Here is a 24,830-nt window from a genome sequence, read left to right as displayed (position 1 = left end):
GCCCATTCCGCTCCACCCATCGCTGCAGCTCACCAATTACTCCTTCCTGCAGGCCGTGAACACCTTCCCTGCCGCGGTGGACCACCTGCAGGGCCTGTACGGTCTCAGCGCCGTGCAGACCATGCACATGAACCACTGGACTCTGGGGTACCCCAACGTGCACGAAATCACCCGCTCCACCATCACCGAGATGGCGGCGGCGCAGGGCCTTGTGGATGCCCGCTTCTCCTTTCCGGCTCTGCCCTTTACCACCCACCTCTTCCACCCCAAGCAGGGAGCCATTGCCCACGTCCTCCCGGCCCTGCACAAGGACCGGCCCCGTTTTGACTTTGCCAACTTGGCCGTGGCCGCCACGCAAGAGGATCCCCCTAAAATAGCAGACCTGAGCAAGCTGAGCCCGGGCTTGGGGAGCCCCATCTCCGGCCTCAATAAATTGACTCCGGACAGAAAGCCCTCCCGAGGGAGGTTGCCCTCCAAAACGAAAAAAGAGTTTATCTGCAAGTTTTGCGGCAGACACTTTACCAAATCCTACAACCTGCTCATCCACGAGAGGACCCACACCGACGAGAGGCCGTACACTTGTGACATCTGCCACAAGGCTTTCCGGAGGCAAGATCACTTGCGGGATCACAGGTAAGGTGGGGAAGGAGGGTGGCCTGGGGAGGGGAAGACAATTTATCCAGAATATCGAGTTTTGATAGACATTCCAAGTGTCACTAAAATCCTCTTGGAACTAGACTATATTCCCCACCAAAGCCTTTCCCATCCAGCTGTAACCAGCCCCCAACCTTTACCTTTTTCCTCAGCAGGGACCCGTGCTGCAGTGTCTTGTTTGGGATGAGGGAGGGTTGTCCCATCCTTTGGTAATTAAAATCTGCTGGGTTGCTCTTGGTTCCGGGAGCGGTTTTCCAGTTTCCACCAGGTAGACCTTAGGAGGTGGGGCAGGTAGAGCCCAGGAGCCTGGAAGACCTTCTCTGGTGCTCCATGTACCACCTGCCCTAGGACCGTTTCTGTTAATCTATGGTGGCCACCTCAGCTTGGTTTCCTCCCTTCCCTGACTGGTCCCTAGGTGCACCCCAGAGCCTGCCTTAGCAACCTTTCTTTTAAACTTATTTGCGGGGTTCTTGAGATTACAGAATTTAGGGACAGCTCCCCACATCCCCTCCACACTCTCAGCTCCGCATTAATCAAAGGCAATTGAAGAAATACCATAATGTCAGTGTTTTCCTCGGAGAGGGGGCGTGGGGGAGGGACTTCCCAGGAGTGGGGATGACAGTATCTGTTCCCTGGACTCTACTTGCTGCTGTTACCCCAAAGTAGGACTTCTGTAGGGATCCTCCGCGGCTTCCAAGGGGTTCGCTAAAATTGGTCCCCCTAAACTCAGCCTTGCCTTACATCCTGATTTGACCACTTTAAATCTCAGAGAGAGCCGCAGAGGCCAGAAAGAGCTCATTCGGCAGGGCTTCAAGCTCCAGGATACACCAGAGAGGGCGATCAAGTGTAGATAAAGCCGGCGTCCGGTGAATGTTCTGAAGAGTCTGTTAGTTGAGGTTAACTATAAACAGAATTATACAGGGGAGAAAAAATGTAAAAACAAAAATAATGGAAATCCTTTTTCTCCCCCCGCCCCCCATGATTTCATTTAAAGCAATTGTCAAAAGAAACTCCTCACAGTGGTGGTAAAGCCATTTCAATGAGACCTTATGTTGATTTTCAGGTATATCCATTCCAAAGAGAAGCCCTTCAAATGTCAGGAGTGCGGGAAAGGATTTTGTCAGTCTAGAACTCTAGCTGTTCACAAAACTTTACATATGCAGGTAAGTTTGTTTTCTTGTTTTAAAGCAGTGACTGGTTCTGTTTTATCATTTTTGCTCTACAAAAGGTGTTCAATGGCAGGCTCTTTCTCATAAAAGGCTCTATTTAGATCAGTTTTCTAGGTGGAGAAAGCAACACTCAATTTTTTTATACCTGAAATTAATTTTATTTAACAAAAAACATGTATGTGTTTTTCTTAAAGAAGAGGCCACTCTCATTGTTCTAAATACTAATTTTAGAATTTTATTTCTTTTTTCACCTGATGTGCCCTGCATTTAAAGCTTTCGTGTTTGGGAGGAAATAAAGGTAATTTCGATAATGGAGGCATGGTGAAATCCCATACGCTCTCTCTCCCAGGAGCCTCATAATTTGTAGTTTTCAGAACATTGAGGAATAGTTTAATTTTGCACCAAAGAGGGGCATTATTACCCGGGAGAATGTCGTTCCTTAAGAGAGGATTAGAGTTTTTCCTTCCCCCCTTTCCTGCCTATGACATGGAGATGAAATGTAAATCACAAAGCCCACAGCAGTGGCCACCGGTGGTTATCAGTGTGATCAGGCCCCTGTGTGTGCCCCTGCCTGTGTTTTCGTGATTGGAGGATTAGGAGCACAGCTTTGTTGCTGCCAGTCCCCTCTTTGTTGTCGGGCGCGTGTTCTGTTAACGCTTGTGATGCCGATAAGACAGAGACTGTTGAGGAGGGTGCCGTGTTGGTGTGAAGGATTAATCCTTTGCTTGCTTCACATCTGAACAGGAATCTCCACACAAATGTCCCACATGTGGAAGAACCTTTAATCAGAGAAGTAATCTGAAAACTCACCTTCTCACCCATACAGACATCAAGCCCTACAGCTGCGAGCAGTGCGGCAAAGTGTTCAGGCGAAACTGTGATCTGCGGCGGCACAGCCTGACTCACACCCCGCGGCAGGACTTCTAGAGAAGCCCCGGATCTGTCCGGGCCGCCGCCGCCCCCCTCCCCAGACACCTCTCCAGCCTCCCACCCGAGGGGGCCCGTCCCCAACCCTTCACTGACCCCAGCTCTTCCCTGGCTGCAGCCACACCTGCAGCTTCAGGGGGTTAACTCTCCTTCCCAGGACTGAGAACTGTAGAAAGCCACACAAGTACATCCTTTCACAAAGCGCATATGCTAGTTTCTTGTAGATATTCACAGCTCATTTTAGAGCTCTGTACATAATGTCGAGGGTCTCTGTTTCGTTGTTTTGTTTTGTCTGTTTTTGTACCTTGTTGGATGCACCTGGGTATGGGAAATGGAAGCCAAATTTATCTTTAAAGACTGTATTTTCAAAATAAAAATGTTTTCTTGTTTGTTTCAACACTCCTGCAAAAGTGTCTTGCTATTTGACTTCTGTTTTTCCTCTGGATTCTGGAGGCGTGGTGTGTCTCTGAAATATTCCGTATTGAAGGGCATTCTTTATCCCGAGGTTTTTTTTTAAATAAGACTTCTCACAATCCTCTTACGGAAACTTCATCTCTTTCCTTTTAGTGCTTCCCTTTTAGGCATTTTGGAACTGGTCAACTGCGCTGTCATTCTGGCTTTTGAAGATATTAAAATTGATACCTCTGAGGTTTTTCTCCTTTTTTGTTTATTCTGATTCCTTGTGTATTATTCCTTTAGTAAAAGTATAATTATCACTGTTAGTAACCAGCAACTCCAATAACTGAACCCACTTGAAAGCACAAGGTGGGAAGAAGCATAAGGAAAAAGAAGGGAGTTTCTCACCACTTCACTTTTAGAAGTCCTTGACCTATTGTAATGGTTTATGATGGGCAACTTCTCTTACCATTAGACTTTGAACACTATGATTTGGCTCTTAGACAGACTTTACCCCGCCTTTGGGGGAGAAGTCTCAGATCCTCCTACAGAAGAATACAGGCAGGTACAAGCTTCTGAAGATGGGGAACAAGACGAGAAAAGAGAAACTACTTAGCTATATTTGCACAGAATTATTTTTTCCCCAAGAGTGAAGACCTTTTCTTCTAGAAGGTTCAGATTTATCTGCAAAGCAAACTAACTGAGGTCACTAGCAAGGTTTCCATCACTAGTTGGCCTTTTGTTCCTGGGAATATGCCAGAAGTACAGGTTATTCTGTGTATAGAGCTCAGGCCAAATATGTAATCACCTTCTGAGGCACTTCAGTTCTTTCCCAAATGGTTCCTGGGGAATATGACACTAGTATGTGACACTAAGAATATGACAACCTCTTAGGACCTGAGTGGAAGGATTTGGATACAAATGGTAGTACTACTGCAGAGACCAAAAGGGACAGAATTGCACCTAAAGAGGGACTATCAGAGGAACGTGGGCCCAGTGGCCCTATCCTCACAAACTTGAATACTGAGCAACAGGGTGAATTAAGTATCCTCAGATTTTTTTTTTTTTCCATTTGTGTATTTGTGTGGGCATGGCATGTTTCATCTTCAGGGAGATACCAGGCAAAATGCCCTAAGTTTCTACCTTAGAATCCTAAGGGGTAGGGATTTGAGGACCAGACTCAAAATTTCTCACCTATGCCTTGTTCAAAACAACTTACAAGGAAGTCTCAAAAAGTGTTCCTGACCCACGGTTCACTTTGCACGGGTGCCGGTCAGAAGTCCCTTCTTCTTCTTACGGGAGATGAGTTCTCTCCCACAAAATGTCCACTCGCTAAGCCTGTGTGTCTAATGCTCACACAAATGCGTTTCTCAACAAGGGATGGGCCCAAAGGGCGTTGCGGAGGAGAGGGGGCGGGGATGGAGTGAGGGGGTGCATGTGTGTGTGGTATTCGGAGGAATGAAACTGTTTGTCTTCTTTTGTTTGTACAGAATTAACTCGGTGACCTCCCTACCCCTACTCCCTCAAGATCCTGCCCACCTTGGCACAGAAGATTTGAATACTTCAGGGCAGGGTTACACATTGACTGTCCCTGGAGCTCCCCTAATCCAGCAGGCTTTTTCCATGTAGTCAGTCTTGCTGCCCCACCCACCCCAACTGACTCCCAGCAGCACGGTTCCACAGCACAGGGTTCAGTCGAATTATCAGAGGTTGACCCTTGCTCGTTTCCAAGCTCAGGCATATCCTTGAAGTCCCTGTCACAGGGAAATACAGACAGGTGCAACCAGAATACTCTTCCTCTCCATTTATTTTTATTGAAAAAAAAAGGAGGGGGGGGGAGGTGGGAATCAATAGTGAATGAGGAAAAATAGAGAAGGTGGAGAAAGCAATTTCCCTTTCCATATACACACTATCAAAATTCAGGTAAATTCATTTAAAATGTATTTATGCAGTCACTTCCTTAACAAAAGTTTATTATGTGCTTTTCATGTGCCAAGCCCTATGCTATTAATAGTTTCCAATGACTTTTTTGATCAGTTTCTGTCCTTCTATATCTAGCAGCTCGTTTTTGGAATCCTTTTTTTTTTTTTTTTTTAAGATTTATTTATTTATTTATGTCTGTGCTGGGTCTTTACTGCTGTGATCTTTTCCATAGTTGGGGAGAGTAGGGGATGCGCTTCCACTGTGGTGCTCAGGCCACTCACTGCAGTGGCTTCTCTTGTTGCCGAGCACAAGCTCTCGGAAGAGGGGCCTCAGTGGTTGTGGTGTGTGGGCCCTAGAGCACAGACTCAATAGTCATGGTATACAGGCTTAGTTGTTCCATGGCATGTGGGATCTTCCCAGATCAGGGATTGAACCTGTGTCCCCTGAATTGGCAGGTGGATTCTCAACCACTGGACCACCAGAGAAGTCCTCATTTTTGGAATCTAGACTAAATAATTTTTAAAAATCTATAAATAGGGCTTAAATTAATGGTTCTCCTCAATCTGGACTCTTACATCCAGCATCCATCTAGATTCAGAAGGGAACAGCCTCAGTGTAGACTCTTTTCACATTCTGGATGATGACAGGTGAACTTTTGAACAGTGGGTTCCTCCCTGCATTTGGAGTTTTGTTTTCTTCTTCTTTGCACGTCACCATAAGCAGGAAATGATTCTTGGATGAGACAAACTTATGAGACCTCATAGGGGAAGTGATACCGTGTAGCTTATGAAATTGATTTGCTGGGTATTTTTTTGGTTTGGAAAAGAGTCATTATTTGAGTTTTAGATTAGCCTGCATTCCTTACACCCTCTACCATAGTCAACTTATGAATCAATACTCCTGGCCTCTGGCCAGGAGTGGGAAATGTCACGAGTCATAACCGCAGTGCTGAAGAACTTTACGAACAACAGTGAAGTATTTAGTTGTGACTTTAGTCTCATTTTGTAATCTGTGTGTGGGATTTTAAATATAAGTTCTATAAATGAATTCCATTGTAATCAGTTGTTATATTCTGAATGTGTTATTGTTGCTAATATTGAAATATAAGTCATTGTATTTATTACTAGTGCTTGATAAATGCAATGATTAAAATTGTTATTTTGCACAGGCATATCCTTTCTTACATGAGGAACCTTTCCAAAATTTGACTCTAAGACAACTAAATATTTAAGAAGTAAACAAATTTAAATTCTCAAGTTATAAATGGGCCCAACCACTACTGGTGATGAAACCAGAGGCAGTTACTGGAGGTTTCTTCTACTGTTCATTTGTCAGATATTAGCATTGACATCTGAACTTCTTCACTTAAATCATTTCAGTTGGGGACTCTTGCCCCAGTTTTGATTCTGGAGGTACAGCCAACCCCTGGAAGGCCCAGCCAACCCCTGGAAGGCCCTTGGGAAACATTAGGTTTTGAATATTGTCAGTGGGAGAGACTAGATGCGTTTAGATTAAACAGTGTAGAACCTACAGTAAATTTTAACATGAGAAGGGAATTATCACAGCATAACAGGTTGCCTTTCTTATGACCAAGTAATTTTATTAAAATAAAGAGAAAAAGTTCATACAGCCTTGTAACACTACAAACAGGAATAGCTTTTCTATTTCAGAGGAATATGTCTGTTCACCTTAATAGCATGTTATGTTGAGATTGTATTCCCAATTTTTCCTTCTGAAATGTAACTTGCCACTGATAACCACCGCTGCTGACAGCAATGAGCAATAAAGGGAGTGGAGATTCAGAATGATTCAGCTTTGATGACCTGAGATATTTCAAGTTCATTCCTGTTTCTTTTCTTTATTGCTTGTTTCCCACCCCCTCCAACACAAATTACTATCTAAGCTATGTAACTTTTTTCTCTTTGAAAAAACTGATAGTGAAAAATTGTAAGTAACACAAGTAGCCTAAAGAGGAAAATTTTTAGGAAATTATCATGCTATATCTGTTAGGATGCTTTCTATTGCAAGAAACAGAAAACCCGACTTAAAGGGGCTTAAAATATAGGGGATTTATTTTCTGACCTAACAAGAAGTCTCAAGGTAGGGCCCAAGGATGTGTGATTAATTGGAGTGACAAGATTTTCCAGAGCCCAGTTCTTTCTACTTCCCTCTTCTTCCATCTTCAGTGTGTAGCTGGCTCCCTTCATGGCCACACCATGGCTGCAATAGCTCCAACTACCAGCTCCAGTGTTTCCTTCTCATACACATTTCATAGGTAGAAAGGGGGGTTACCTTTCCCTTGTTATCACTTTTTAAGAACTAAGAATCTCTCCTATAAATCCAACCTCTATACCTGCCCTCATATTTTATTGGCTGGAATTAGGTCACTTGTTCCTTCCTCAGGCAACCACTACCAAGGAGAACAGAATTACAGCCTGATTGACTTAGACCAAATAAAATTCACATTCTGCCCACCAAATGGAACCAGCCTTCCCTAAAGATCTTGACTGCCTGAAAAACCTAAGTTCTGTCAGTAAGGAAGAAAGGAGAACTGACTATTGTGAATATTAAGCAGATGCTAAAAATGAAGTTTCCATTAATAACCTTATGTTAGGAGATGCTTATGTAATAAAAGCAGGATATTTAAGGACATATACAGATATCCCCTGCTTTTACTTTACTCCATTTTATTTTCCCCAAAGACATCAGTATCTGTTTTCACTAACTAGAGAAATACCAAGAGGATTTTTGCTTTTACATAAAAAGGTGAAAGTAGCATTTAGCATTTGTTTTGCAGGAGCTATTATAGAGACACTATAGAGACAGCTATTATAGAGACACGCTAAGCAGGGAGTATGGTATCGACAAGGTTCTTCTCTGAGAACTAGACTCGGCATCTCACCATCAAGCCTCCATAGCTTTGAACTGTGTCTCTGAGCATCTGGGCTTTATCTCAATTTATTCTGTGTATCCATTAGCAAGATGTGTGTTAAGGTAACCGCTTCTTTGGTGTACACCATTTCTTATGAAAAGTTTCTTGGGAGGCTCTACTTCTGGATAGTGGGATAAACCATATAACCAAACAAAACCTTCCAGAAACTCAGCAGAAACAAAAGACTATCAGAAGATACACAGAAATGTTAACAGGAGCTATTTGCAGCTAACAAACTAAGAGTCCATTTTTCTTCTTTTCTTATATTTCAACTCTTCCACAATAAATATGTATTATTGCTATAAAGGAGAAAAATAATAAATGTTAAATAATAAATAAATAATAAATGAATATGAAGCCTTCATTTCCTCAGTATTTTTAGTTTTCATCTTGCTTTATTGCTTCCAATTAGTCACACCCACCTTCATGCTTCTTCTAAATCATTCCTTTAATTTAGTTACATCTTTTACTTTCCTTTTCTTTCTTCCTTGATTTCTATTCACATCTCTCTTTCCTATCTTTTCTCTTCTCTAGATTTCTGCTTCCTGATTCTTTGCTTTCTACCTTTTAAGAGTTCCAGTAATTCCAGTTCAGTGTTCCTCCAGGTGTGGTCATTAGAATTATCCAGGGTACTTATTTCTGGTGCTAGTCACTCAGTCGTGTCCCACTCTTTGTGCTCCCATGGACTGTAGCCTGCCAAACTCCTCTGTCCATGGAATTCTCCAGGGAAGAATACTGGAGTGGGCAGCCATTCCCTTCTTCAGGGGGATCTTCCTGACCCAGGGATCGAACCCAGATCTCCTGCATTGCAGGCAGATTCTTTACAATCTGAGCCACCAGGCCCTCCCTTATTCATTGGGTGAGTTGGAATTCCTGGTGATAAAGACTGAGTACTCCACACTTTAAAAAAACACTTCACGTAGTTCTTATGTCTGTTAGAAACTGAGAACTGCATTAGCCTTGACATCAACATCCCCTTTATCTTATCCATCAGCCATTTACTATCTGCCTACCATAATAAACATAAAACAAATCTCAGCTCATTAAAAAATAAAAACTCACTGTCCTTGAAGTTGTCATATTTTTCTCTGCCTTGATTCTTACTACTCTACCATGGTCTCTTCATCTACTTTTCTATTGCTGCTGTCCCCAAACTTGATTTTTCCTTTTTTACATTAATAGGTATGTTTGGCTTCCATGTTTTATTTCTTTGCCCTTCTTTGTTTGCTTAATCCAGCCACTAATTTAAAGAGGAAGGAGAAAAAAGAGAGTGTGATAATTAAGATGAGAAAATCACAGAGAAGTAAAAATAATTCTTTTTAAATATTGTAACCAGATGACCTGTTACTTTAGCTTCTGTATGAAGAACATTAATTTGCTATGAGTGATGCTTGAGGTAGTGAGGTGTGGATGTATGCTGGTTTAAGATCAGAGCTAAATCACATTGTTTTTCTTTTTTGTTGTTGTTGTTATTTATATTATCATTACAGTAATATTTCAGTGTAGGAGGCAATTTTGTGATAGAAAGAGTCATGGACATGTAGTCAGAATATTTAATTTTTTTTAAGCTCTGGAACTGTTTACAGACAAGGCATTTAACCTCTCTGAGACTCAGTTTCTCACCTATAAAATGAGAATTTACTCTGTATAATAAGGTCTTCTCTAGCTTGTGGGATGAATGGTTCTCATTGGGGTAAGCATAAACACATTGTTAAGTAACTATTGTAGACTTCACAATAGCTAGAAAATATTAAGAAACTCCTTCACTTCACTCCCATAAAATATTTCATTAATTCAGTAAAAATAAATGTGGATTTACAAATTAAGTTCTACTTGAAAATGTTGTATCATTTGTTTTCCTAAATCTTTTGAACTTTTAGAGACTCTTTAGAAGACTGTCCATTGAAAGTAATGTTTTTAAATTGAAAAATAAATGTATCTTAAAATTATTTTTTAGAGACAAAAGTCATGCTTATTAAAAAAAAAAAATTCAAATAATATGTGTGTGTGTGCTTAGTCACTCAGTCACGTCTGATACTTTGCCACCCCGTGGACTGTAGCCTGCCAGGCTCCTCTGTCCATGGGGATTCTCCAAGCAAGAATACTGGAGTGGACTGCCATGCCCTCCTCCAGAGGATCTTCCCAACTTAGGGATCTAACCCAGGTCTCCTGCACTGCAGGCAGATTCTTTACCATCTGAGCCATCAGGGAAGCAAAATCTCTTATCTCTCCTTCCTTCAGTAATGACGCTGTTAATTCCATTCCCCAAAGGTAGCCATTATTAATATTTTTGGTATGTTTTTCTAGACATTTTGCTGTGGATATGCAAATGTAACAACATACTTAAAAATATACAACACAAATATGATCACGTTGTTGTTTTGCAACCTGTTCTCCCCAACCCCTACACATTTAACAATAAAAACAATCTATATTCCATCTATTTTTCCATATCAGCACGAAAAGGTATTCTTCTAAGATAGTGGGGGGAAATAAACTCTAAGGATTTTTAAACCTGAGGATTAATTCTTTCATTATAATTTAATATGGAGAAATAGGAAAAAGCATTTTGTTCCTGAAGTTATTTGTAAGACACCATCTTTAACTGACAACCTTTAGTCACATATCTTGATGACAGCAGCTGAGAGAGTGCCTGAGGGTTTTGAAGATTCTTCAAGGTGTGTCATATTATGGTTCACATCAATGCACACTGATATACCTCCCTGGCAAGAACTGAAAGATACAGTTCTTAAATCCCCTGGTGACCCATTATCCATGGATCATTGACAAGATAGAATGTAATAGCTCCTGTCTTTTTAGCAAGGTAAACTTCCCAGTGAAACTATTCTGTTCATGCCCTACATCTTTTATCTAAACAAGAAAATTAATCTTTGAAAAAGAAACTACATTAAGTAGATAATACAAATGCTCTCAAATTCTTTAATATTTACTGAATGAGGAAATATCTACTGAAATATAGTAGCTGTTTAACTGTATAGACAGACTGAAAACTTTTCCTATATCCTATCTTTCCACATAGATCATCTGAAATTCAAGGCAAGATTAAAAATTTGGAATGTCAAGTTAAACTGAGATATTTTGCCTATTTAAGGACAGGGTTAGAACAGTGGTTCAATTGATATTATGGCTCAGAGTTGAACACTTCCCATTATTTTGCTATTTGGTCTGAAAAGTTGCTGCTTCTCTGTCCTAAAAATTATTTCCTTATGAACTGGGTCATAGTCATATGCTTTCAGAGGGACTCTATTCATAGGCCTCTGCAATATTTACCATGTGGCACTGTTTTTACATCACATATTGACAGTGCTGTGTTGTAAATATCATTATGTGATGACAGGACATGGCCTTGTTTTTATGTGATTCTGATCTAGATACATCTGCATTTCCCTATTTTATGTTAATCTTCTTGACTTCTCTAAGGTTTCTGCCCTATTTCTGTCTGGTTAGAGGTAGAAAGACTAGAAGTAAAAAGATGATGCTCTTGTCAACTTGATTAATATTTCCTTTCCTGACCAGGTCAAAAGAAAAAATAAATAAAAAGGAAATAACTTGATCAACTATCTCCATAAAAATATAGGCAAGTGAATCAGATATTGTAGCCTAGATTAGTGAATTTGAAGATTTTATCTGTTCAGTCGAGCGATTCCACCACAGAAACTTAAGCACATCTGTAGAAACAGACGTGAGAATATTGTTCGAAATATTGTTTATAATCAAAAAAACTCAAAAGAACATAAATGTCTGCTGCTGCTGCTAAGTCACTTCAGTCGTGTCCAACTCTGTGAGACCCCATAGACGGCAGCCCACCAGGCTCCCCCGTCCCTGGGATTCTCCAGGCAAGAACACTGGAGTGAGTTGCCATTTTCTTCTCCAATGCAGGAAAGTGAAAAGTGAAAGTGAAGTCGCTCAGTCGTGTCCGGCCCTCAGCGACCCCATGGACTGCACCCTACCAGGCTCCTCCGCCCATGGGATTTTCCAGGCAGGAGTACTGGAGTTGGGTGCCATTGCCTTCTCCGACATAAATGTCTGCTAACAGGAAAATGGATAAATAAATAATGGAATAGAAGTTAAAATGGATTAGCACTACGTGTATCAGCATGGATTAATCTCAAGCACATAATGTGTGAAAAAATAAGCAAGTTGTGGATTGACAAGCATATGTCATTCATGTAAAGTTTGAAGACATGATATGTAGTTTATATAAATATAGTAAAAGTGTAAAACGTTCTTGGAAATAATAAACATAAAATTCTGGAAAATAGTTACCTCTGGGGAGAAAGAAGAAAGAAATTGGAAAATGGTATATGTGGAGGAGGATTCTAATTGTATTTATGATATTTGTTTCTTTTAAAAAAAAAACATGAAGCAAATGTAGATGTTAAGACTTGACAAAACTGAGTGATGCGTGTAAGGGGTTTGTTGTATTAGTCTCTATGTGCTTTTCTATATGCTTGGAAATATTCATAATAAACATTTTTTTAAATAAAAGAATAAGATTTTAGAACTGAAGAGGACTTTAGGAATCATCTACTATGGGATATTTACTAAGCAGCTACTCTGTGAAACTAGAGATACACTGATATACCAGAAAGACAAATTCTCTTCACCCTTAAAGCTTATAGTTTACTGGAAAGAGGCCAAATTAAAAAAAAAAATACTCATGTAACTATACAAAAACAGGCATTATTAAGGACCACACAGAAGATTTTATTGATACTTCATTTGAGGATGAGGAAATTGAGGAAAAGAAAAGTGATTTTCCTATGGTGCAAGCCAGTTCTAGAACCTTGCCTTCCCACACACTTCTATTTTCCCCTCAGTCACCTACTAACTTATTCTAATTATTGATGGTGTTAGTCACAAACTCATTGACAATGGCTCATTTGTTTTGCAGCCATGTTCGACTGAAGATGTAAGGCAAAAGGGACAAATTTACCAGATGCTAAAACTTAGCTAAATAAGCTTTAAAACTATTGAAATATTTCTTTTTTTTTGAAATATTTCTGACATGACATTAAATTTATACAACTTTCCTATTAGATCAGCATTATCTTCATTTAATGGAATAAGAAAGAGAGAAGCTTGGGAGTGGCAGTGGGGTGAAGTAAATTGCCTAAAGCTCTGTGGGAAGTATTAATAGGAGTGACAGGTTCTGGATCAGAATTCAGAACTCTGACTAGTTCAAAAATCATGAGCACCTTTCTCTCTGATCTTTCCTTTCAGGTTAATGTGCCTCACTTCCACAAATTCCTATAAAGTCAACACTACTCTTGGGAATTTTAAGAGGGACCAGAACACTAATATTTTCTCAGACAAATTGAGCATTTTTTTCACCTCCAAAGTTTCAAATTTATTGATGAAAATGTTCCACGTAAATTTTTGTGTCCATCTAAGTGTGCAAATCCTTCTCTCCAGATGGCTCAAAGAATGTTCAGGAAAAGGATTCCCCATATTGCAACTATTCTATTCAGAGCTTTGAAGACTGATTTTTATCCACCTTTAGCAAGTAAAGTACTCTTGCCTGGAAAATCCCATGGACGGAGGAGCCTGGTAGGCTGCTGTCTATGGGGTCGCACAGGAGCGACTTCACTTTCACTTTTCACTTTCATGCATTGGAGAAGGCAATGGCAACCCACTCCAGTGTTCTTGCCTGGAGAATCCCAGGGACGGGGGAGCCTGCTGGGCTGCCATCTACGGGGTCGCACAGAGTCAGACACGACTGAAGTGACTTAGCAGCAGCAGCAGCAAGTAAAGGGAGTGGAAGAACAAAATGATTATAGTGACCCATTCTACCTATGTGTGGTGTTAAAACATCCATTCTACTTATAAAATTCCAGCAATATAATTTATATTATATTCCAGCAATATAGTTTCTATTAATTATCTTTCATTATTGAAATAATTGTTTCAATATTATGACAGCCAAAGGGAACTGTTTCAGCTTCTTCTCCCTGTATTCATTTTTAAAAAACCTGTCACTTAGATAAATTAAGTCTTTCTGGGGAAAATTATTGAGCAGAATCAATATTCAACATTAGAAGGTAGTATGATCTAACTCTGTTGCTTCCAGGAATCTACCAGCAGACTTTAGCCCTGTCACTTACACACTTCCCTACAAAGGTGATTATAGGTTTATGCTCTAGGTGCTCAATATTGACTGGTACAGGAACACTCCAGAATTACTTATTATCTTAATTTTCCAATGAATTCTTTCTTCCCTTGGCTGATGTGTGAAGCTAGGCTTCTAAGGATTTCTTCAGTGTCCTTATTAAGAACATCTGTAAAGAAAATCAGAATGAAGTGTTGAATTTCACCCATTTGGATTTCATTAAAGTGTCTATAGTTGTCAAGCATTTAGAAAGTCAAGACACTAAGAGTTTGGGGTTTGACCCAAAGGAAATTGGTCCTCATTTTAAGGCTAAACAGGAGGGATCACTGAGCCAAAGTTTTTTAGGGAGATTTAAAAAAAAAAAATCATTCCTTTCGGATACATGCCCCTAATGAAGGAAAGCTTAAACAATCATACTTTCTAATGGTAAGTTTTCTACTTTGCCAAAGCCAAGTGTGGGTTTATTGCGGAGGTTCTTAACCCAGAGTTCATGGACTTCTGGTGGGTCCATAGGCAGACCTCAGAGAGTCCATGAACCGTAAAATTTAAGCAAAATTTCATGTGCATATACACACATGTGCTTTTTTCTAGGAAGAGGAAGCTGCAGTTTTCATCAAATTTTCAGAGACATCTGTGATTCAAAACAAGTTCTAAAATGTTGGTTTATTTTTTACATATTAGGTGTCTGAAAATTCTCAGTGAATGAGCAAAGTTTTCAATTTCTTTTTTACTAAGAGTACATAAATGTACATAACTTTTAAAATGCTTCAAAAGGTCAACTAATTTTTAAATTAACAAATGACCAGAATTTTGGTAATTTTGAAATCTCAATTATGACTAAATTCACCTACATATACACTCTGATTCAAACAGGTTTAACAAAAGTAACCTCACTGATTATTTGGAATATATAACATAAAAATAATAATTTGGTTGAAAAGCAAAAATATGTTGTATTGGTAGCACAAAGTGATTAAAATCTTAAAGAAGCTTGAAATTTTTTCATTATATTTAGTAATAATAATATTTGTTAGATTAATTATGCTGTAATTAAAGTGGATGAATTAATTTATAATGTGAGTGAAATCTACTTCAAGTAAAAACAGCAATTTCATTTCATAAGGAACAGTAAGTACAATAAATTCTGATGTGAAAAATCCACTGAATATAAGTTTGTAACATTTAAACAGAATACAAAATAATCTGATTATCATTACATTCATTATCACTACATATGTATTTGGAACAGTTGGTAAAATTTAAGAGGTCACTTGAAGCTCATATACAATATATCATTTCTTCTCTCCATGTGATTCTTAAAAAGCATTGTTTTAACTGGATCCTATAATTACATTTGGCTTTTAAAATAGATTATTTAGTATATGGTAAACTAATGACATTTTTTTAAGTGTGCTTTTCCTGGTGAATCATCTACTTTAGATTGGACTCAAAATACAGAATGCAGAAACACAGAACAGATCTTTAATTCATAGGCTATCTGCCACTTGTCCTCATTTTATATTGCAAAAATATATATACAAATTATTTTTATCCCTTGAGTTAAACTTCAGACATCAGTCTATTTTGATTTATCTTTGCTCCTTGTGCAGCAAGCTTTCTTTGGCCACCTTCTTGAATTACCAATCCTCTCGGATAGATCTTACCTTATTATACATGAAGCTGGCTTATTTCCAAATTAACTTGGCTAGTCTCTTAATCTTTCCCATCCTCTTTCAAAACCCCCATCAGCTCTTTAGATATTCACCAAACCAAACTTAGTTTCCAGACTCACTCCCTTGATATATATACTTTATATCATCAACTATTCCTTTCTTATGCTATTTTTTAGATGCCTTTATTCTCTCCTCAAACTCATCTAACTTTGCCTCAAAATATTTTCTTCCTTTTAATCTGCCTTTAAAACATACTTAAATTTAAATATTAGTGTAACATGAAGTCTTAAAGAATTGCTCATTTTTTTTTAACAGTTAAGGCTTTTTCTGTTTTATCTCTTACTATTAAGGTTAAGAATTAGTAAAGCTTATAGTATATGAATGCTACCTCAATAAAGTTACTAACAAAAAAGCCAAAAAACAGTAAAGCAGAGAAAAAAATCCCAACAAAGTAAAGGAGTGTACAGTAAAGGATTTTAAAAGATAAAAACTGCAATGTGGACCCTAGATATTTATCATTATTGTAATTACTATTATATGCACTGAATTCTCTGAAGCTTTCCTATGAACTAATAATCTAAACTCCTCTGCTAACTCATTGCCCTACAACTATTTATCCAAATGCAAGCTATGTGAAAGCGTCTAGCACAATGGTTTGCATATGATGTGTCCAATATGTCTTGAAAAACAAACAAAAATTAAAGTACAATTGATAGAGTAAAATCATATATATTAGTATAAAGACTAGAAGAATTTAACGTATGCCTAAAATAGTTTGGAGCCAATTTAAAGTTATGTTTAAAATCTTATTCTTTGATATTAGAAATAATATATGCTGTAATATATATATAGGGTTGGAAAACATCAGATTAAGAATCCATTTGTCAGGCCTTTCTTAGAAGACTGTTAGTAAATATTAATTGAAAATTGATTTTATAGATGATTTCCAATATGATGATTGGGAATATGATTCCCAATCAACTTTCTTCTCATTATGGGGATCTCACAGTTCTGGTGAACAAAGAGTATTTATTCCAACAGGGTTCCTCCTTTTGGAAAGAGAGAGCAACTTCTAAATTTTCTATTAAAATAGGCAACAAGTTGTTTTATTTGCTCAGCAGGTGTTTTATTTTTTCAACCCCACCTCCCTTTCCAGCTCTCAGCACCAGTGAAGAAGGAAACATTATTTATCAAACAAGTTAAGGACCAGAGCTGATGGGCACTAATTTGCTCCTCAGGACAGCCAGCCTATGTTCAAGTGGTGGTCTTCATTATGCTTCAAGAATTGAAATGTCTTTGAATTGGAAGGTACTTTAGAAATGTCTTTGTCCATCCCTCACATAGTATTACTAATGGAAAGAGCACTCATTATTTATTTAAAGAAGTTGCAGATTCCATTGTTAAATAACACGGGATGAGAGAAAAGTCTTAGGCTCCATTCAAAATTCACCTCCTTGCACCTTCCAATGACTGGCCTCAATCCTGTCCTCTACTTTCCCTAACGGTTAGAGGAGGAAGGGGAGGGTGAGGAGGAGGAAAATTTCTCTTATATAAACAGATGAGATGTTTGAATTGTGCTTTGTAAAATGTTTAGAATTGTTAGGGAATTGGGTCAGCACATCACTAGGTCCTCAGAAAAATACATTGCTTAGTCTTTTCTTTGCTTAGATTCTGGACTAAGAAGTTTTCATCTCTTTCATCCAAATGTGTCTGTGAATTTAGCAAATTTTAGTCTTCCTGGGAGATCTGTCAACAGCTACCAATGAATCAATGTTAGCACACCTTATGGGAGGAAGGAGAGGGAATTAGAAGCTTCATTGTTTTATTTCCTTCTCTGGTGGTGTGGTAGGAAGGAGGATTAACTGGTTAGAGCTGAAACCTTACTGGTAAGAATCCTTTAAATCCTTGGCCCAGATTAACTGAATGATCCCAGCATTGAGCACACAGGCCATCAAGAGTACTTGTATCACATTCATTTGCCTAATAACGAAGCTGTTTGCAACCACCTACACATTTAATGAGGAGATTTCATTGTCCTCCTCCTGCAAGTTCTAACTTGCTATATTTGTATCTTTATTTAAAAGGGCCTGAATTGCATGATAGTAGCTCAAGCTGCCAAAGGCCACAGTTTCTTCATTTAAAATAAGTAAAGAAAAAGAAAAAAAAAAAGATATTAGAGATCAGGCAGCAGGACTCTTAGAGTCTACACCTGGCTGGACCAGGTTTGGCTCTTCCTCATCTATTAATTCATCCAAATAATAACTTCCAAAAAAGTAAAAAAAAATGAGTCACTCTGGTACCAACTTGAGATAATGTGTATCAGCTTTGATCACATGCTCGGAGGCTTGGGAAAACGAATTATTATAATACTGGGTGTCATCCTCAGCTCTTCCCTGGAAACACTTTTCTTAAATGTTGCTTTTGATCATATTTTAAGATGTAATTAAGGATTCCTTTTCACTAGTCATGTTTTTTTTTCTTGAGTTAAAAGCCTTATGGAAACAATCCAATGGAATTATATAGCTATGGTTCCACTCACAGGAGCTCTTGGTAATGATTAAGTGTGCCTGGACAAAAGAATACAGAAGAGGTGTTTGCCTAGTGGGTGTATCATTGGGGGTGTCCTTTTTATTTTGACAAAAACCTGAGATACTATGAAATCCCTGAGATATATCTGTAACCAAGAAATTCCTCTGAATGAATTTATATTTTCTTCCAATAATTCCCATTCATTTGCTAGCCATTCAACAAATATTTGAGTATCTCCATGTGTCAGGCACCATATTAATCTAGTATGAGAGACAAATACAAGAAAAACATGAATAAATAGATAAATGTCATGATTCAAGTATATGTTGGTGTCTGTGGCAGATATGTAGAAGTTTTCCTAGTCAGTGAGAGAGAAAGGGAGGGGGGAGGGGGGAGAATGGATACTCCCTGGAGAACGTAAATGTGATTTCAATAAAGAGAAAGCGTTCAAGTGACTTTCTCCAATGGAAGAAGCTATCCCAGTAAAGATCAAATAGTTATGGCAAATAACAGTTTCCTTAAAGCATAATCCATGATACAAAAGTGTCGTTAGACTCTCTGAAACAAAAGAATTTTGTAGTCAAATACATCTGAAACTTCACAATGCACATAACAGTTCTTGGGATTGACACATATACACTGTTGATATTATGTATAAAATAGATAACTAGTGAGAACAGACTGCACAGCATAGGGAACTCTACTTAATACACTGTGCTTCCTGAATGGGAAGCAAGTCCAAACGCAAAGGGATGTATTGGGTTGGCCAAAAGGTCTGTTCGGGTTGAAAAACCTGAACGAACTTTTTGGCCAACCCAATATGTATATGTATAGCTGATTCATTTTGCTGTACAGTAGAAACTAACACATTGTAAGGCAAATATACTCGAATAAAAATTAATTTAAAAAAAGGTCTCAAAGGTTAAGGTCTCAAAGAAGCCCAGTAGTAAAGAGATCTGACTAACAAAGCATAACCCAACATTTCCTACAATGCCCTGACAATAACGCTCCTCTTTTTTTATTGAGGGGAGACCTACTGCCATCATGACAGATTCCATTAAAAACTTTAACCTAAAGAGGATAATTTCCCATGAAAAATGGATGTTCTGGGTCAATGAAATACATTTCAGCTTTTCTATATTTCACAGGTAACTATTACCATAAAATGGTTAACGGAGATGACTTCTAGAATGGGCAAATTGGGCCACGGCTTGGAGTCTCTTGCTGACTGAATTTCTATGCTGACTACTCAGAAAGTCTGCATAGAATCCCTACCTTAGAGTGGAGGAAAACCGATTGGAGCCCTAGGGCAGACTATGTCTCCACATTCCTTGAAACAAGTGTGAAGAAACAAATAAAAGAACTGCCATTATGAATTGTACTAAAGCCATGATCAAAAGTCTCTATACTTTGAAATACCTAATCATATTATAGGATTAAAAGCACATGAGTGAACACTAACCAATAATTTATTCATTTCTATATCTACTTACATCTTCTAATTTTGAAAACATAAATTTATGGTTCTTTCTCAATTATCCTGACAAAACCTTTTTCTTACTCTCAATCTGGCAGGTCCCTTTTGCTATATGCTTGTAGTTGTACTTGGACTATAGTCAATTCCTGTATTCACGTTCAATTTTCATAGTGACTTTTGAGTAGAAAATGGGCTTTGAAAGAATAAGAAGAGTTTGCAGAAGTCTCATCTTTTCTAGGAATTATGAAAAGGGTGTAACACTCATATGAATGTTGCACTCATTTGATTGTGTTCTAATAAGGCTCTACTGTTGAGGCCATAGTATAAGGCCATACTCCTAGAGATAAATATGATCCTCTTTGAGGAAAGTGAGCATCTCTATATCAATCATCTGGAAAGGGAATGTCCTCAGATCAATATCAAGATCTTAGAAGGTGGGTCTTGGACTTGGGCGAGAACCCCTGACTCCCTGTGGGATCATACTCTTGCTGGACTTTTAGATATAATGACTATTTGATGATGCTCCCTGGAGGTACGGAAAAATGGCTTCTCCCATTTTTCTAGGGAGAGGGCAGCTAGGCAGGAGGGCAGCTAGGCAGGAAGGCAGCTAGGCTTCTAGTCAATGGCCTGAGACCTTTATATACATTATTTCCTTGAATTCTTATGGCAACCCTAGAAGTTAGATGTTATCAAACAGAAAAACTTAAGTTCTGAGTAGCTAAGTGATTGACTAGAGTATGTTCAACCTCTGGAGTCAGATGAAACCTCGATTGAAATCCCACTCCCTGGTAGCTATGGGATGTGGGGAAATTTGTAATCTCTCTGGGTCTCGATTTTCCTCATCCACGTAGGACACAAATTGAACCTACTTCTGAAGATTGGGCTGGGCAGGAAGGCAGCACCTTGTAGGGGATATTAAGATGAAGTGATACACTTTCAGATTATCAAGCTCTATCTTGCTCTCTGTGTTCATTCTCATCTAGTTATGTGCAAGTCTTTAGCAAAGCCTTATGAGAGTTTAGCCTGGCTCAGGTCTCAGTTGTACACTAAGGACCTTAGGTGAGAATGTGGAGTACATTTTCAGCTCAAGGAGCTAAAAAGAAGAGACAGTAACCTGTTAATATAGTTCTGTGTGCTGTGTGTTAGTCGCTCAGTCATGTTGAACTCTATGCTACCCCGTGGACTGTGGCCCACCAGGCTCCTTTGTCCATGGGATTCTCCAGGTGAGAATCCTAGAGTGTTGCCATTTCTTTCTCCAGGGGATATTCCAGATCCAGGGATTGAACTCTGGATTACAGGCAGAGCCTTCGCCATCTGAGCCACAAGGGAAGCCTGGTTATTATGGTTATTAATAAGAATAATAACTATCAGGTATCTAGTACCCACTCTGTGCCAAGCACTTTACATAGGCCTTCTCATCTAATCTTCACAACAGTTCTCAGAAGTAGGTTCTATTTGTGTCCTATGTGGATGAGGAAATCAAGACTCAGAGAGATTACAAATTTGTACACATCCCATAGCTACCAGGGAGTGGGATTTCAATCGAGGCTTCATCTGACTCCAGAGATTGAACATACTCTAGTCAAATTACTTAACTTCTCAGAATTTAAGTTTTTCTGTTCGATAATATCTAACTTCTAGGGTTGCCATAAGAATTCAGGGAAATAATGTATATAAAGGTCTCAGGCCATTGACTAGAAGCCAATAGGTGTCCCCCAAAATGGTGCTTATCATTATGCTTTCCTTCTGTCTTTCTGGACAAACCTTCTTAATATCTTTCAAGGCTTCCTCTTCTGATGGCCTGCTAAATCATGTCCCCTAAATTTGTTTTCTCTCTAAGCATTCTCCTTAACACAGGGCCTTCAGTTACCATTTTTATGCTGGTGACCTCTAAGTCTTTACCTTTAGCCCTGATCACTGCTGAACTCCAAACTCAGATATCCACTCATCTGACATCTCCACTTGTATGTCTCATAGACACACAAAATTCATTATGTCCCAAAGTGAACATGTCATCTTTCTATTCTCATTCTGACCTCTCTCTCAGTAAGTGGCATCAACAATTTTCCAGGTATCTAACCTAGACTGGAAATCTTTCTCTACTCCTCATTCTCTCATCCCTCACACTCAGTTATCAAGTTCTCCCAGTCTCTTTTTATTATCTCTTATATCAGTCCCTCCGTCTCTGTCATCCCTCAATTTCATTTCTACAGCCACCATCACTGCCTAAATTCAGACTCTCACCACCTCTATCAGGCAATACTGCAATCATCTTCTAACTGGTTTCCCTACAAACTACATAATCCCTATGTCCTCAACATTACTGACAAAATGATCTTTCTAAAAAGAAAATTGTGTCATCTGTTTCCCACTTGAAATCTTTCAAGAGCTTCCCATAACTTTCAGGACAAAGTTCAAATTCAGCACATAAAGCTCTTCAAGATATAACTTCTTCCTACTTCTTAAGCTGTAGTTCCCATTATTCCTTTATTTTTCTTTTTACTCTTTGTATTTGCTTTAAAGAATTGCTTGAACCTCTCTTGTTTTGTTGCTGTTCAGTCCCTAAGTCATGTTCGCCTCTTTGAGTCCCCATAGACTGCAGCACACCAGGCTTCCCTATCCTTCATTATCTCCCAGAATTTGCTCAAATTCATGTTCATTGAGTCAGTGATGCTATCCAACCACCTCATCCTCAGTCACCCCCTTCTCCTCCTGCCCTCAATCTTTCCCAGCATCAAGGTCTTTACCAATGAGTTGACTCTTCACATCTGGTGACCACACAGTATTGGAGTTTCAGTCTCAGCATCAGTCCTTCCAATGAACCTCTCTAAAGGAAGCTATGTCTATCCTTGGGCCTTCTGGCGTGTCCTTTGGATGCTCATCCTTCCCTCCTTCTTCCCCCTCTGCTGCCCCCTTGCCCAACTGTCTCCTCTTTCAACTCTTTCCTTAACATTCAGCTTAAGAGGAACTTTTCTGGAGAGCTTTTTCTTGATCTTGACTCTGGTATTTCTTCTTAATATACCCATGTATTGCTATGTCAGAGTGCGTTTCATACCACCCATCTTTTTCACTAGTTTGTAAACTGGATCCCCAGATTTGTCCAACGTAGGGGACCTAGCACATAACCTGTAGTGTCCAGTCCACAACGGATGCAGACGGACTCTTGGTTTATGAAGGAATGAGTTTAGGATGAGAGATTTCAACCTTTGGCTCTGTAAACCTAAGAAGCTAAAGAAAGTTTTTTTTTTTTTTTTTTTAAGATATTACATTGCTGGAGATTCTTTAAATCTCATTTCTTTCTTCCCCACCCAGTCATTTTTGCATTTTACTCATGGCCAGGTTCCACCACTCACCCTAGGAACATTAAGACAACAAACAGCTTTTAGACACACTGGCGGCACTAGTGGAAAAGAATCTGCCTGCCAGTGGTGGGGACATAAGAGACACGTGTTTGATCCCTAGGTTGGGAAGACCCCCCTGGAGAAGGGAATGGCAACCCACTCCAGTATTCTTGCCTAGAGAATCCCATGGATAGAGGAGCCTGGCGGGCTACTGTCCACAGAGTTCCAGAGTTGGACACGACTGAAGGGACTTAGCTCGCGCATGGAACAAGCAATTAAGATGCAAAGTATTCCATTTGATGGTCTAGAGAGATGAGACAATGTGATTGGGACCCACCAAACCAACACACACCCTGCCCTCTACAAACTTGACCTTCAGTGCTCCTTTGTAAACCTGAACCAGAGGGTTAGTCTTAAGCTGCTCTGTGTGGTTTTATTTTCACCCCCTAAATTAGGATACTTTAAAAATTATTGTTATTATATTAATTGATCTCTTCACTTTCTTTTTCTTTCTGCATTTTTTGGGTAACTTTTCTGAATGCTTTCCCTTTAAAAATTTTAAGCTATTCCTAACTTCTCTTTCTCTGAATGTAACAGAGATAAAAAGAAAATCAAAACCAACTAATTCAAATGGTCATCAAATTCTTTAAAAAACCTCTTAATGGGGGAGAGCCTCTGAGTTGGAAAAAGAGCATAGGAACCATATGGCTTACTCAACAACTTTATCTAGTAAGCAGTGAAATGAAAGGAAAAAGGGAGTTAGTGACTTGCCCAAAGACACTTAACCAGTTGAGCACAAGAGTTGTATTGGGTCCTAAGTCCCCCATATGCCAGTCTTGGCAATCTCTTTTTCCTTGAAGATTCTCTACTTGTGCCAACAGCTAACACATTTCTGTTTATGGAGAAGGAAATGACAACCTACTTCAGTATTCTTGCCTGGGAAATCCCGTGGACAGAGGAGCCTGGCTGGCTACTGTCCATGGGGTCACAAAAGAGTCAGACACCACTTAACCACTAAACAAGACCATGCTAAAAATAGTTTCAAGAATAAAGGGTATTTTCTTACCTCCATTGTTGGTTTAAAAAATAAAAAACCATTAAAAAAGATAAAGTTAGTATGCCCAAACATTGCTAATAAAAGACAAAGTAACTAAAAGTTATTAAATATCCAGGGCTTCTCTGGGAGAGAAACATCATGTATTGGTGGCTAATTTAAAATTGAATTTTCATATTGTATATTAATTTAAAAATTTTAAGTTGTCTAATTTAAAATTGTTTTGATAAAATGATTTATCAAAAATCATTTGACTTTGGTTGGCCGTTATACCTCAAAAGTGATTTTCCTCAATTCTGTGATTTAGATATTTCCCACACGGAGCAAGTAATAAATTTGAACTTATAAAAAAAGAATGTATACATATATATGTCATACATACATAGTTAACTATAGTTAACTCACTGGTCAGAAAGAAGCCACGTGGTCGACCATGCTCAGAGCTCAGAACATGGCTCCGGATATGTTGCCCCCGGGAAAGTAAGAAAGGTCGCCAAGGGACTCCAGGCTCGCGGATACCAGCAGCCCGGAGCTGGACAGAGCCACTGTTCCTCTGGGGCTTTTCTTCAAAGAGTGAAATGATGCACAAAGGGAAAATCAGGGCCGTGCCTGCGCGGGCAGCAGG

At 39.0% G+C, this 24,830-nt stretch overlaps 1 protein-coding gene across 3 annotated transcripts in view; it reads left to right on the top strand.

Annotated features, from left to right (window-relative positions):
• The window catches only part of OSR2 (odd-skipped related transciption factor 2), a 7,641-nt gene extending 4,492 nt beyond the window's left edge, over window positions 1-3,149 (top strand). For 2 of the 3 annotated variants that reach the window (XM_010863536.1, XM_010863534.1), the window contains exons 3-5: window positions 1-633; window positions 1,718-1,817; window positions 2,568-3,149. In XM_010863536.1, coding sequence (XP_010861838.1) covers window positions 1-633; window positions 1,718-1,817; window positions 2,568-2,750 — 916 coding nt within the window. In that variant the 3' untranslated portion in view covers window positions 2,751-3,149. The remainder of the gene's footprint in view (window positions 634-1,717; window positions 1,818-2,567) is intronic. The other variant, XM_010863535.1, reaches the window with a different exon arrangement.
• The last annotated feature ends 21,681 nt before the right edge of the window (window positions 3,150-24,830 follow it).

The sequence above is a fragment of the Bison bison genome, unplaced genomic scaffold (assembly GCF_000754665.1).
Source record: "Bison bison bison isolate TAMUID 2011002044 unplaced genomic scaffold, Bison_UMD1.0 scf7180017864491, whole genome shotgun sequence".
NCBI classification, from domain to species: domain Eukaryota; kingdom Metazoa; phylum Chordata; class Mammalia; order Artiodactyla; family Bovidae; genus Bison; species Bison bison.
This window is presented reverse-complemented; position numbering and strand designations above follow the sequence as displayed.